General features: G+C 42.5%; 1 protein-coding gene across 1 annotated transcript in view; it reads right to left on the reverse strand.

Moving 5' to 3' along the window:
• shank1 (SH3 and multiple ankyrin repeat domains 1) overlaps positions 1–12545 on the reverse strand; it is a 57455-nt gene that overhangs the window by 9466 nt on the left and 35444 nt on the right. Inside the window, exons 15-19 of the mRNA XM_061090303.1 lie at positions 5143–5225; positions 4887–5011; positions 3838–3973; positions 3646–3726; positions 120–128 (exon numbers count right to left, since the gene is read on the reverse strand). Coding sequence (XP_060946286.1) covers positions 120–128; positions 3646–3726; positions 3838–3973; positions 4887–5011; positions 5143–5225 — 434 coding nt within the window. The remainder of the gene's footprint in view (positions 1–119; positions 129–3645; positions 3727–3837; positions 3974–4886; positions 5012–5142; positions 5226–12545) is intronic.

The following is a 12545-nucleotide window of genomic DNA, read 5'->3' on the forward strand; positions in this document are numbered from 1 at the left end:
TGAAGCGTGCACACTTATGATACAGTAAATATGCTGCACACACATACACAGTTACGCTGACTGACACACTCGAAAACACACAGGCATAAATGAGGAATTAGTCTGAAGAGGGCTCCCACCTCGCTCCACTGTGTTATGGTTAAGATCCCGTCGGCGGTGAAGTGTGGACAAAGGAGACAAAGAAAAGACGGAGTTAGTGGTTAAACCAGTGAACAGTAAAAGGACAACTCCATTAGGGAGTAAAGAACTGAAGGTGACCCTTTAGTGTTTGCATCCACTGGTGTGAGTGAGGGAGTGAGTGAGTGAGGGAGAGAGAGTGTGTGTGTGTGTGTACTGAGCAGGATACTGTTATCTGCCATATTCAAACTGATTATTTGATTTAATGAGCTAAACTGTGGAGAAGTAAACTTCTAATGTCTGATGGTTCAACAAAGGCTGGATGGGTTTCGAGCTTGTATTTATTTCATACAATTAAAAATAAATTAGAGTTTTGTATTAAGGGTTTGTGAAAACAATGGACTAAAGTGCACTGCACGATCCATTCCATTTGAACGCCCTTGTTATCTTGCAGCATGACTTCTAGGCGAACTGGGACACTGCACCAATCACAGAGGTGAGATAGTTTAATAGGCGTCACAGCTAAATGAATTCTAATGCATTTGAATAAGCATATGGCAGCGGCTGACATGGTTTCGTCACACATTGTGGTCCTCTCACCTTGATCCAGAAGGAGGCACAAGCAAAGTTATAAAAGAGGCTCTGACTGCAAATGAAGCCGCCACATCTCAAGGAACCTCGGTTATTTACTGCACTTCATATTGAGTCAAACAGACACTTTTTTTAAAAGCTTCTCTTTTTTTTGTAAAGCATGACGTTTAGTCTTTGAATAGATTTTTGAATGGATTATCATAGTAATATTTAGATTTTTTTAATATTACGATAAAAATCTATGCCACCAGCCATTTTTCATCTAAACACAATTTAACAAGCAGTACTAATATGGATTGATTGGATTGTTGGACTAACTTTACATTTGAAAGAGCCATTTGTCGGAGTTGTGTTTCTAAATGACCTTAGATCTTGTTTCTTATTTCACAACTGCAATATCTTACGTTACTTATCGGCCGACATATACACAGATATATCAGCAAAAAGCAACATTAACAGTTTTACACTGTTGTTTTCAGTACACATGAGAGCAAGTTTAAAGGAGACGTATCATGCTTTTTCAGTGTTTTTTTCCCTCTAGTGTGGTATATAGTTACTTTGTGTATGTTAAAGTTCTGGAAAGTTAAAACGGCCAAAGTGTGTGGCAAAGGAAGATCCTCCTTAAACACAGAAGCTCCTGAAGCTCAGTATTCTGGCCTATACCTCCACCCCATTGTGAGGTCAGGTGACAAAAACAACAACCCCTACATTTGCATAATGCACATCTAAGGGCCAATTCATGCTTCTGGGTCAAATCTACCCCGTAGGTAGGCGTGTAGCCTCCGCACGGGGCAGAGCGTTCATAGTTGGTGCGTAGGTGTGTGTGAGTCACGCTGCTATAACATCACCGAAACGCTAGAGTTTCTATGCTGTTGTTGAGTGTAGTTCGGTTTCTGGTCCGCTTATTTACAACTTCTCCGGCGTCTGTTTACTGCAGAACAATGGCGAGTGTTACTAAGCTGATCATGTTGGACGACGAAAAGAAAAGAAAGACGTCGTCCCTGTTCCTTCCTTCATCTCAATTCAAAAGTGGCTGCGAGTCTGTCGGACCAATCACAGCTCTTGTGGTCTGGGTACAGCGTAGGGCTCTGCATAGGGGACACGTCTACGCATAGGTTATGGCATATCCTCGAAGCAGAAGCATGAATTACGCTAAAAAGGCTAACTTTTCCTATACATGCTGGAAGAGGTTGATGAATCACAACAGTGTGGGCCAGCTGGCCAATCAGAGCAAACTGGGATTTCATCAGGAGGGAGACAATCCCTCAGTGTTTTAGACAGCGGCTGAAAAGAGGAGCTGCAGCAAATGGACACATGAGAGAAGTGATGTGCTTTAAAATGATCAACCTAAATATGAGCATAATATGATTCCTTCAAGCAATAAAATAATTGTGACCCCCTTTTTCTACATTTTGCTGGAACAGCAAATGGTAAAATACAGGTGATAACATTTGTTCTCTGCCTCTGTTTACATGTCTCAAACATGAATATGGACCTTCTGGCACCTTTATGTTTGTGTTGGGACACAGATTGACCTGTGCAGCATCACTGCATACATACTGTGCTCGCAGGAAGATCACAGAGTATGTGGTGAGCACTGGTAGATGTGTTTCAACGTGGAGGTGGGTTCAGGTACCTGTGTGTCAGACTGAGTGCTCATGCTTTGTGCTGGTCAGGTGAGGGCACACCACAGAGATAAGGCAGGTGAGGGGAGGAGTCTGGGGATAGGGATGAAGCAAAGGGCCGATCTCTGCACTTCCGGATTTACTGTTGTCAGATCCCAACTAACAGTTGCTGCTGTTAACAGGGATGTGCAGTTGTCTAACATTGTTTGTGAGAGAAAAGTCCCGAAACCAGCCCTGCAGATTCATTTCCAGCAGCTCCACATGTCATCGGTGCTCATACATCATCAACTGTTCACTGGGCATGCTCAGATCCACGTAGCAGCGACGGCAAGCATCATAAATGTCTCAAAGATGAGAACCCAATTACCAATAAAACGCTGGCAAACGCTCTGATGTGCAAATGCGGGCGTTGACCCTCACCATGCACTCTCCTCCCACTATTTTGCCTCAAATAGAGACGGCATATGCCTAACCACACATAATGCTGTTACCATAACGACATACTCAGAACAAAGTTGTTTTTTTATCTGAAGAATTAGTCATCTCAATAATTCTATGCTGGGTGAGAGTTCTTCTGAACAAATCCAAAATATTTTAAAAAAGAGATATAAACAAAAGGAGAAGATGTTTTAAAACTTAAGACACATTAAAACCACTTTACAGTGATGATCTCGGCCCCCGGAAACGCCTCATTCCCCTGCAGTGTTACCTTGGCAACAAAAAGTGTCAGTGTTTGTGTGTCCTGTGTGTGTGTTGAGCAGAGGTAGGCTGCTCCGTGGACGCTGGGGTGAAAGCTGAGGGTGGGCCAGGGAGCGGTGGTGGGGTTCAGGGGGGGTAAGAGAGGTAAGAGAGGCGGACAGTGAGAGGGGGGATCACAGGGTGGATGGCGACACTTTTTCTGGGTGGGGTTACCTGTAGTGGGGGTGCTGGTAGTGACAGTGTGGAACCTCTGAAAGAACAGTGAAATGCATGGAGAGCGTCATCCACGGCGGTGGCCAATCGTCTTCTTTCTTTTCCTTTTGTCACTGAGTAAGAAAACTATCTCCCTCTCTACTTTCTTGTTGTCTATTTTAAGCTTGGCCCCCCCCCCCCCTAACGTTCAGCATCCTTAACAACCCCCAACACTCTGGTTTCACACTGTTTCCACAAGTCTTCATCTGCTCAATCTATTTCTACCCACTAACTTATGTTCTCCTCCTCAGCTCTAAAGCACTCCCCTTCTTTGTCTACATCTCCCTGTAAAACTGCTCCTTCATTCTTTGCCATCCACCCTGCCCCTAAAAGACAGTTCATCTAAAAACCAGTTTCTTACCCATCTCCTCCAGCTCGGAGGTCATGGATTTGGATCGTAGGGCGATGGCGGGAGTGCTCAGCCTCTTACTCTGCTGGGGAACTGGAGAGGAGCAAACAGGGAAAGCAGTGGTGAGTCAAGCTGCTGAAGACCAAGGCTCAGTAACCAGCATTCACGAACACCACCCCCCTTAGGGGCAGTAGATATACTTACTTTTCTTCCTCGAACCCTCCTCCATGTCTGGGTTGCGGGTTACCATGACAACCTTGACCATGAGGCTGTTGCCACCTTGCCGGATCATGTTGACGACCTGCCGGTGTCCAACTTTAACCACATTCTGACCATTGACCTGGGACAGAGATGCAGAGAGTTACAGAAACGTGTTTTATTCATCTACCAGAAGGTTATGGTTTATTTTCACAATCTTTTCTCATTTGCATTTACAGAATATTAATCACATTTGTGTAAGCAAAATGGCATGTTGTTAACGAGGGTGTAAGACACAGGTTTAACAATTGTATTTAATAAAAACAAAACACAATACACAGAATACAGAAACTTGGGTGTACAACTTTGTATTAAAGTGCTTCACTTACTTTTTATACAATAACTTTGCTGGTAGTTGTTTTCCCATCTTTAGCTTTATCCATAGCTGTTTTTTACTAGGTATATGTATTTTTTGTTTTTAGTAAATTATTTATTGAATAATGTATATTTTTAAAATCCTTATACACTGAGGAAAATAATACCACTTTGTGCAATATGACTTTATTTTTATGTGCAATGTTACTTTGTTTAGCATCATATTATTTTCAATTTCATGTATCAAATATCATCCCATCTACACTTAATATTTTATATTTACTTTCACTTGTTTTTTTGACTTAATACTCTGTCTTATTCTATTGCATATTGTACTGTTTCTGTGATCTTGGAGCAAGCTGGCACAAGAATCTCCTTCTTTCTATCTAGTAAGTTTAATGGGAGCTTACAAACCAAATTTTCTTCAGAATAATAATACATTTTAAGCTAAATGTCAAAGGCATCTTTTGTAATTTGCAATGTTTTACAGACCTGGGGATATATTGAGTGACATCCAGAGAAATGTGAGGCCTTAAAGATTTGGATCCAGCTCCATTCTCACCATTTCCCACATTTGACATTTGGAAAAGTGGTTAATTTCTTGTGTAGAAACCTCCACATGAAACCTTACAGTGCTTCCAATTTCATCCTGATGATGCATTGGTGAATCACGGCCGTACCTCGATCAGGAAATCCCCCATCCTGAGACCAGCTCTCCAGGCCACTCCTCCCTCGTCCACTGACTCCAGGTACTGCAGGGCGGGGAAGGCTGGGGTTGGAGTGAACTCCTCGATAGGAGTCTGAGCTGGAGACACGCCATTAAAACATATTGCGGGAGATGAAGCGTTAACAATGCACCTAATAAAACATGTAATATATGATGTCAATCGATGAGCATGACTGCTCGGCAGGATGTTTTATTTCATATTCTCTTACCTTTGGCTCCTCTCAGCACAAAGCCGAAGCCCTCGCTGTCTTTTTTCTGCAGAAGCACCGACTTTTCCTTGATTATGTAGTCACTGGCAGAGAGGAGACAGAGGAGAGACAAACGTAGAGTGTAAAATGACAGAAAAAGATACAAATGAAGGACAGGAGACAAGGAGGACATGTACAGTGCGTCCTTGCATGTCTGTATTCACCTTCATGGGAGATGACTTGAAAGTCGAGTTTTAACACCAACAGATGCTCAGATTTATCTTGCCGGTTCTCTTCCTATACACTGAACATCTGATGTCAGCTCCTTACCTACTGCGTCCCTCTCTGATGACATCCCCACCAATATGAGGCAGAAAGAAAATTATAACTTACTTATTATTATCTAATAAGATTAAGACCAGGAGCTCATGTGTGCATAAATATATCCAATATTTTATAATACCTAGACTGTGAATACTTTAAATCTTAAATCTTTAAATGAAGATAAATCAGCTCATCTTTCTGTAGCAGATTACTGTAAAGTTATCCTTCCATTTTTTTTCTGATCTGTTGCACCTGATTTTACATGTCCCACATTTTTCAAGCAATTGTCCTTAAACACGAGGTGGGACTTTGCTGTAAATCACTGGGATACATCCAAGAAAGGCCTCTAATTATGTACTATTTATATTTCTAATGGAGGAAGTGTTAATGGCTGCAGTTGATAAGCACTTGCTCATTATTTTTGAGAAAAATTATGAGCGGAAGAAACTGTAAAAGATAAAACAGTATTTGTTTTTCTGTATTTTTTTTTAAAGAAATGTAGATAAAAGGTTTAACATTGAGATGATGCAGTTTGACTTTAGAACACGATATATTACTGAATTGGAGAAAATAAATACTTCACAGTTGGCAAACGTTAAAACTACAGCTTCAGTTCAAAGCCACAATTTAAGTTTAATATACCCCTACACAACAGTGGTGACATAGAACAACGTTTTGCTTCTATATGGCCAGAGCCAGTTTCTACCCGAACCTCAGTGAGAGATGCTATATACAGCGTGATGCCGCTGCTTGTTGCCTCAGCAACAGATAGAACTGGACGCAGGGAAACTTGCTCGGGAAGGTCCACACCAGAGCCAAGCCATGTAATGGTTCACCATTAGTCACTGTCAGCAGAGAACAGGCGCTGTGTGCTCACAGGTGAAGCCCATAAACTGTATTGTAGTATAACATCTGCTCCGTCCTGTGGCACAAACATCTGGCTTTCGTCTGCAATAGGAATGGATTCAATCGGCATTTACTCCCCGGACAAACTTCTCTGCAGTAGACACAGGTTTTTACTGGGCCTGGCTCCAATAAGCGATGAGGGAATCATGTCACCCAGGAGAACACACTTCGGGGAGAAGAGCGCGCCTCAGTTTTTCTGTGTGTTCATGGCGTCGAACACAATGCTCAGATTTCAGTTCAGAATAAAAACTGAAATCCAAATTCCTTAACTAACAATAGGAAAGGAAGTAATTGTCTTTACATGGGTTAAAATAACAGTGTTTACTCGCTTATATTGGTGTAAAAGAGGGATCATAGATAAATGATCGAGCTGAAAACTTCCCCTAAACGTTCTTTTTGTTTCATTTCTCAGTTTTTTATACAGAAAAACATTTTGGAATGTGGCATGTGAACCATTCCAAAAATCAGTCTCTACTTGAGGTCTCTTGTCACGTTTCAGCTGTCTCCGACTAGCTGGCAGTTAAAGAGACATTTCCCCTCTAAACTTCTCCAGAAAGTTTACTTAAGTAATGGTACGAGGCCCCACGGGAAGCGAACATTTCCCAAAATTCATGGAGGAGCAGGGATTAGAGTGAGAAACATTTGCACAATTTAAATTAGCTTATTTTTTAAAACCCTTTTTACCCATTAATCATCTCACACCCTCCGTGAGCCCTGTGCCCTTTTGGAGGGGCCAGATCCCTAAGTTGAGAACCACTCGACTAAAAGCTGTATAAAGTAGTTTCATCATTTAACATGTGCAAGATAATGATCTTCAATAAGGTATGAGAGCCACATGTCGGATAGATTCGCCTAGTATCACACTCTCCCTACGTCTGTTTTTCTCTGTGTGTGTGTAGCACATATCTCGTGAACTGTTCCTCTGAACAGCTTCACACATGGCATGTGTATTCTTAGTGATCATAGGAAGTGCAGTGCTGAATTTTGTGTTATTTGGACACAGTGATATATTCACTATTTTATAAACAAGCAACCAGTGCTCTGCAGCAGTCCGTGGACCGAGTTGAATCTTCTTCTTCTCCCTCAGATAAACTACATCAGCAACTGGAAGCCTGCGGCCAATAATATCTGACTCACCAGATAATTTTGATAATCTGATCATTTTTGATTCACCATAACTAACGGTATCACAGGTGCTGATCTTCGTCATGGGAGCAACATTCACAGGATCACTTCCTCTTTAGCAAGTTGTCTTCAAAGTAAAAGTACAAGGTTCGTTTTGCTGCTTTTTATCAAGCTAAATTGCAGAGCTCTAATTTGAAAGCATGTAAACTTGGCTCTGAATATCGCGTGGATTGATCAGACATTTCAGACAGGCATTTTTTGGTTTTCCAACTTCACTCTGCACCATTGACTGTTTATAAAAAGCTCTGCACACAATGTCCAGCAAACAATAACAAGGGAGGAGGACTCGCTAATGACAAGGAATAACAGAATCAACACAGGCCAAGAGAACTGCTCATTACAATGAGGCAGAATTAGAAAGGGCACTTTGCTATGTTAAATAAAGGTATATGTATATAAAAACATATACATGACATGCCTAGGAAGTCCACTCAGTAATACATAATTATACTAACATGTGAGGTCGAACATGTCACACACGTCAGACCATGTTCATTATATTCACTTGAGTCCAGTAGAGGAACACCACCTGTCAGGTATCAGTCAGTCAGTCAGTCAGTCAGTCAGTCAGTGGGCGAGTCACATGTATAAAAACCTCGTCAGTTGCAACATTCTGTAAACACATGCTGATAATCCCATTGTGCACCAAACTCGTCCCAGCCCACACCATCTGTTCCTCCTTCTCTCTCTCTCTCTTCACTGGCTCTTCTTCTTTTTCATATTTCCATCCTTGTGGCCCCATCTCCTCCCCCTCTCCTCTACTGTTCTCCAAACTTCTAATCATTCACTCATTTTTTATCTAATCACATTTCCCCCCCTCTGTCATGATCTCCTCGATTCAGTCTTCTGAGTGCATCCCGCTCTCCAGAGGCTGGGATGGCCCCTCAGTCTCTGCCAAGCCTCTGTCTCTTTCTTATTCTTATTGTGTCCATTTCTGGTGCCCAGCTCAGATCTCAAATGCACTGAAGTGCCAAGTGAATAAATGAACATACAGGACACTGTGCATGGAAACACATTCACACAGGGAGCGAGTGCTGGAATATAGATTACTGTTTTATGTCTATGAGCCTCTCCTCGGATTGGCTCAGTGTTTTCGGAGCCTGGCCCATCACAGGTAAAACGGAATGAAGCCCTCAGCTGCAGCTTGGTAAAACTCATGTATGCAAACAGCAATAGTCAGTCAGGGCAGAAATTCTCCAGAATAACAAATTCAGACTAAAATGCTCCGATATTCATTCACTGTATAGCCACTGGTATCTAATATTGCGATCAGTTGGAAAGGTGTGAAAAGCTGTGCAATTATATGTTGGCTTCCTGACATCCAACCATTCTGCAGCGTTTCCACAACATTTCTCTGTCTTGTAACTTGCTATCTCAGTGATCCAATGACCTCATGTTGTATTGTTGAGAAAGCTACTATATAAAAAGGTAGAGGAGCAATAATAGAGCTTGTATGTCCACCACATTACCCTAACCCAAATTGCACACACTAGCGAATATCATTCCCCTAAACATGCAGATTTTTTATCAATGTTGAAAAGGTCCTATCTTACAATAAAAAAGTGAGGGGCAAAAGGTTTCTGGATCCACCGCCTGATTTGGATCAGCACCAAAATAAAGCAGATTCTCTATTGACCTATACAGCATCCTTCTAACAAGTTTTGTGATAATCTGTCGGGTAGTTATATCTGTCTGTGCATAATCCTTCTTGAAGACAAACACCGATTAAAAAAAAGATTCCGGTAAAGAGGTTGGTTGGTGGATGAACAGTGCTGGGGGTGTAGAGGAGGGTGGTGACTGTATAATTGCTGCCTGTTTACGGCAGTATGAATATGAGCTGTGTGCAGGGTCAAATAACATGAGAGCACTGCAGACAGACTAAAGCACTGAAAAGACCACACAAGTCAATATCAAAATTAAAAAGAATTGTAGAACATATAACGCATGCATGTCAAAACCAATGACATGGTTCTATGAAAACATTTAAGATTTTTACAAATGCCAGGAGAGGGTAACGATCCCAAGTACGCGTTTGGTGCATGAAAGTAAAATTACTCTGGTCTGTTCTCCTCAAGGACAATTTTTTCTGATGGTCATGGGTTGTAGCTACTAGAATCAAGTATCAACAGACTGGATAAGTATTGAGGTGACTTGCCCCTCGGAGCTCTGCACAAGACCTGCTTTATAATCAGACAAAACCTTGAAACTCACTTTTTCTTATTACAACAGGGGGCTTTGAAACTACATCCACTTTATCTAAACCCTCCACTGACATATTGAGATCAGGTAAATCAGTTACTGGTTAAATGCAGGCGCACACATCAAATTCACCCGCAGGCCTGCTCTGTCCCTGCAGGCAACACAAGCAACAGGTCACTGGAACGCATTCATTTACTGAACAACCATGAAAATGCAGCGTCAAGCAGCATCAGATTTTTGCACTTTTGCTCCTGACAGGGTTTATCTTCATTCAGCACATGCTGTGGCAGGTTTCTGCATTTTATACAACTTTACACATGATGATGGGACTTAAAAATTAACCTTGAAACTATTGCATCCATCCCCAGGGGTAATAATTAGATTCAATAGACTCTGATGTATTGTTCTTGATTTCTGTTTTATTTTAAACAAATGGCTCATTCTATCTGCCCGTTACTGCCAGAAAGGAGAGACCAAAGCAGCAGAAAATGCTTAATTTGCAATATTAAGATTGCAGGAACAATACAGAGATGCACCCTGAACCATTTGACAACCAACAACTAAAGAAACAGAACAAAGTGACAAGCATCAAGTCTTTTGCAATGTGAACAAGTGCTGAATTGTAAATGTTCTGTATTTTCTGCTTTTCCAGTCTTGGTGACCACTCACAGCTCTTTACAGTGCAGTAACATCGAAATGCACCACTTCGTCACACATGGCAGCACAGCAGTCAGGGGCAATTTTGGGGTTAAATATCTTGCTCAAGGACACTTCGGTATGCAGAATGGGGGAGACTGGGATTGAACTGAACCTCTGGTCAGTGGACGGCCCGTTCTCCTGAGCCACAGCCAGCCCAGTCTCTGAGAGTTAGTCACTGGAATATGTGTCAGAGCTGTCGTATGTGTATTCTGCTGCACATCCCATATTCATTCAGTCTCTGTTTACATGTGCTCTAGTGAGCGGCTGCATCCCATTGACACGACACCAACGAATAACTCAGGCTCTGCTGCCTTCAAGGATGTCATTGACTTTAAGTGATACGCGCTGTGTTCCAGTTCAGAGGCTCAATCCTTTTAAGTCCAAGTTTCCACACAGAGTACATGGCTACAGGCGCCAAAAGGCCCGTCCCAGCTCCTCCACATGTAGCTGAGAAGAGAAGCTGCCTCCTTTTGATCCCAGCCAGCGCATCACCCAAATCAGATGTGAGGGGGTTAGTTGTGTAGCACAGTGTTCATGCAATCCTCTTAAACATGTTAAATCAAAGGATATCACGTGACATGGTCATGAGCAGGTATTTGTATTGGTGGTAAACATACTGCATTAACTCGACTAAAGACATTTTCAGACATGAACTCCGGAGTTCACACCGTCTCAAGAGTTTGCTTTTCACACATGGACGATTCAGCAGGAGATTCTCTGCAGAAATCTCTGTAGCGTTCATGTGGGGGGGTGCAGCATGAAAGTCCACTGCAGTGTTTTCATATGTTTTTAATGAACACTGGCTTTGGCCCTTATCTTCATCCTTTCATTCTGAGATTTTGTTTCTGTTCAGTAGCATCTATATTTGCACACGGGCTCATTTGGACATTATCCAGAGTTTTGACCAGGTTGCTGGCAGGAGAAACTCCAGAGAAAGTCCAGAGCCTCTTACTCGGATATTTGTGTTCTCAGATACAAGATACAAGTCTGGAGATTAGTTCAGTGCATTACTAGGAGCAGCTTATAGGAATTTAGTGGAGGGTGAATCATGGAAGTTTATAACTTTATAACCAAGTTTTAGGGCAATTTCCTGTGACAAACAAATGTTATTTAGGAGTAAGAAACTGTATACATCATTCGTGTTTGTCTCAACCATCAGAGGAAGAGCAGGTACGGGTCCACTTATGTGGACTGCATCCTTTAGGGGAGCCTCTGAACTGGAACACAGTGATCACGTTGCTTCCTCAGTTTCCGCAGCACAGTGTTGTCATCACTATCTCAGATAGAAACTACCGAGCTGGACGGTACAGTGTCTCTCACACTACACAGGTAAGAGGCCACAGCACTGACCAGGCTTGGTCAAGCGGGCTCACATCGAGATGTCAGGAAGAATCTGTAACTTGTCATGCACACTGCATCTTTAAAGCTCCCTCACCGTGCACTGTTTCCATTCTGTCGACAGTCTATCTGTCACTCTCACACACACACACACAGGTAAACATACAGAGACAGGGCACACATCACGTAGGACACAGGAACACATGCAAACAACCAGCAGAGGAGGAGAAATGCTGCTATAATACATTTGTTTTGATTGACGATAGAAAACACAAACACACAAACACATACACGCACATAGGGATGCATGCACATACACATGTAATCAATCTGCACAAAAAAAGAAGAAGCATCACTTCTGCTGCTGCAGCATTGCCAGTAGATATTTGTACAGAGAGCGACTCAAAGCAGAAAGAAGAAGAATCCACGCACACATGTTCCTACAGTTAAACACAGAACAGCTGCACTGCTCATACACTGTGCAGCAGCAGCAGCAGCAGCAGCTCCCGTCCGTCTTCACACACACACACATCACACACGCACAGAAACAAACACACACTGAATCAAACTCATCCGTCTGCAAACGTGTGTTGCAACATCTGTCAATTTATCTCATCGATCTTGCCCTGCCATCCATGATGTCCACATGCATGCACCCCTCCCTCCACTCCCCCATCTCCCCTGGCAACTGGAGGGAGAGAGGGAGAGACAGAGAGAGGGAGGAGAGGATGATGGGATGGGGGGGGTGGGGGGGGGTATAAAATGCCATGGCA

This window comes from Limanda limanda, chromosome 17 (assembly GCF_963576545.1).
Source record: "Limanda limanda chromosome 17, fLimLim1.1, whole genome shotgun sequence".
Lineage (NCBI taxonomy): Eukaryota > Metazoa > Chordata > Actinopteri > Pleuronectiformes > Pleuronectidae > Limanda > Limanda limanda.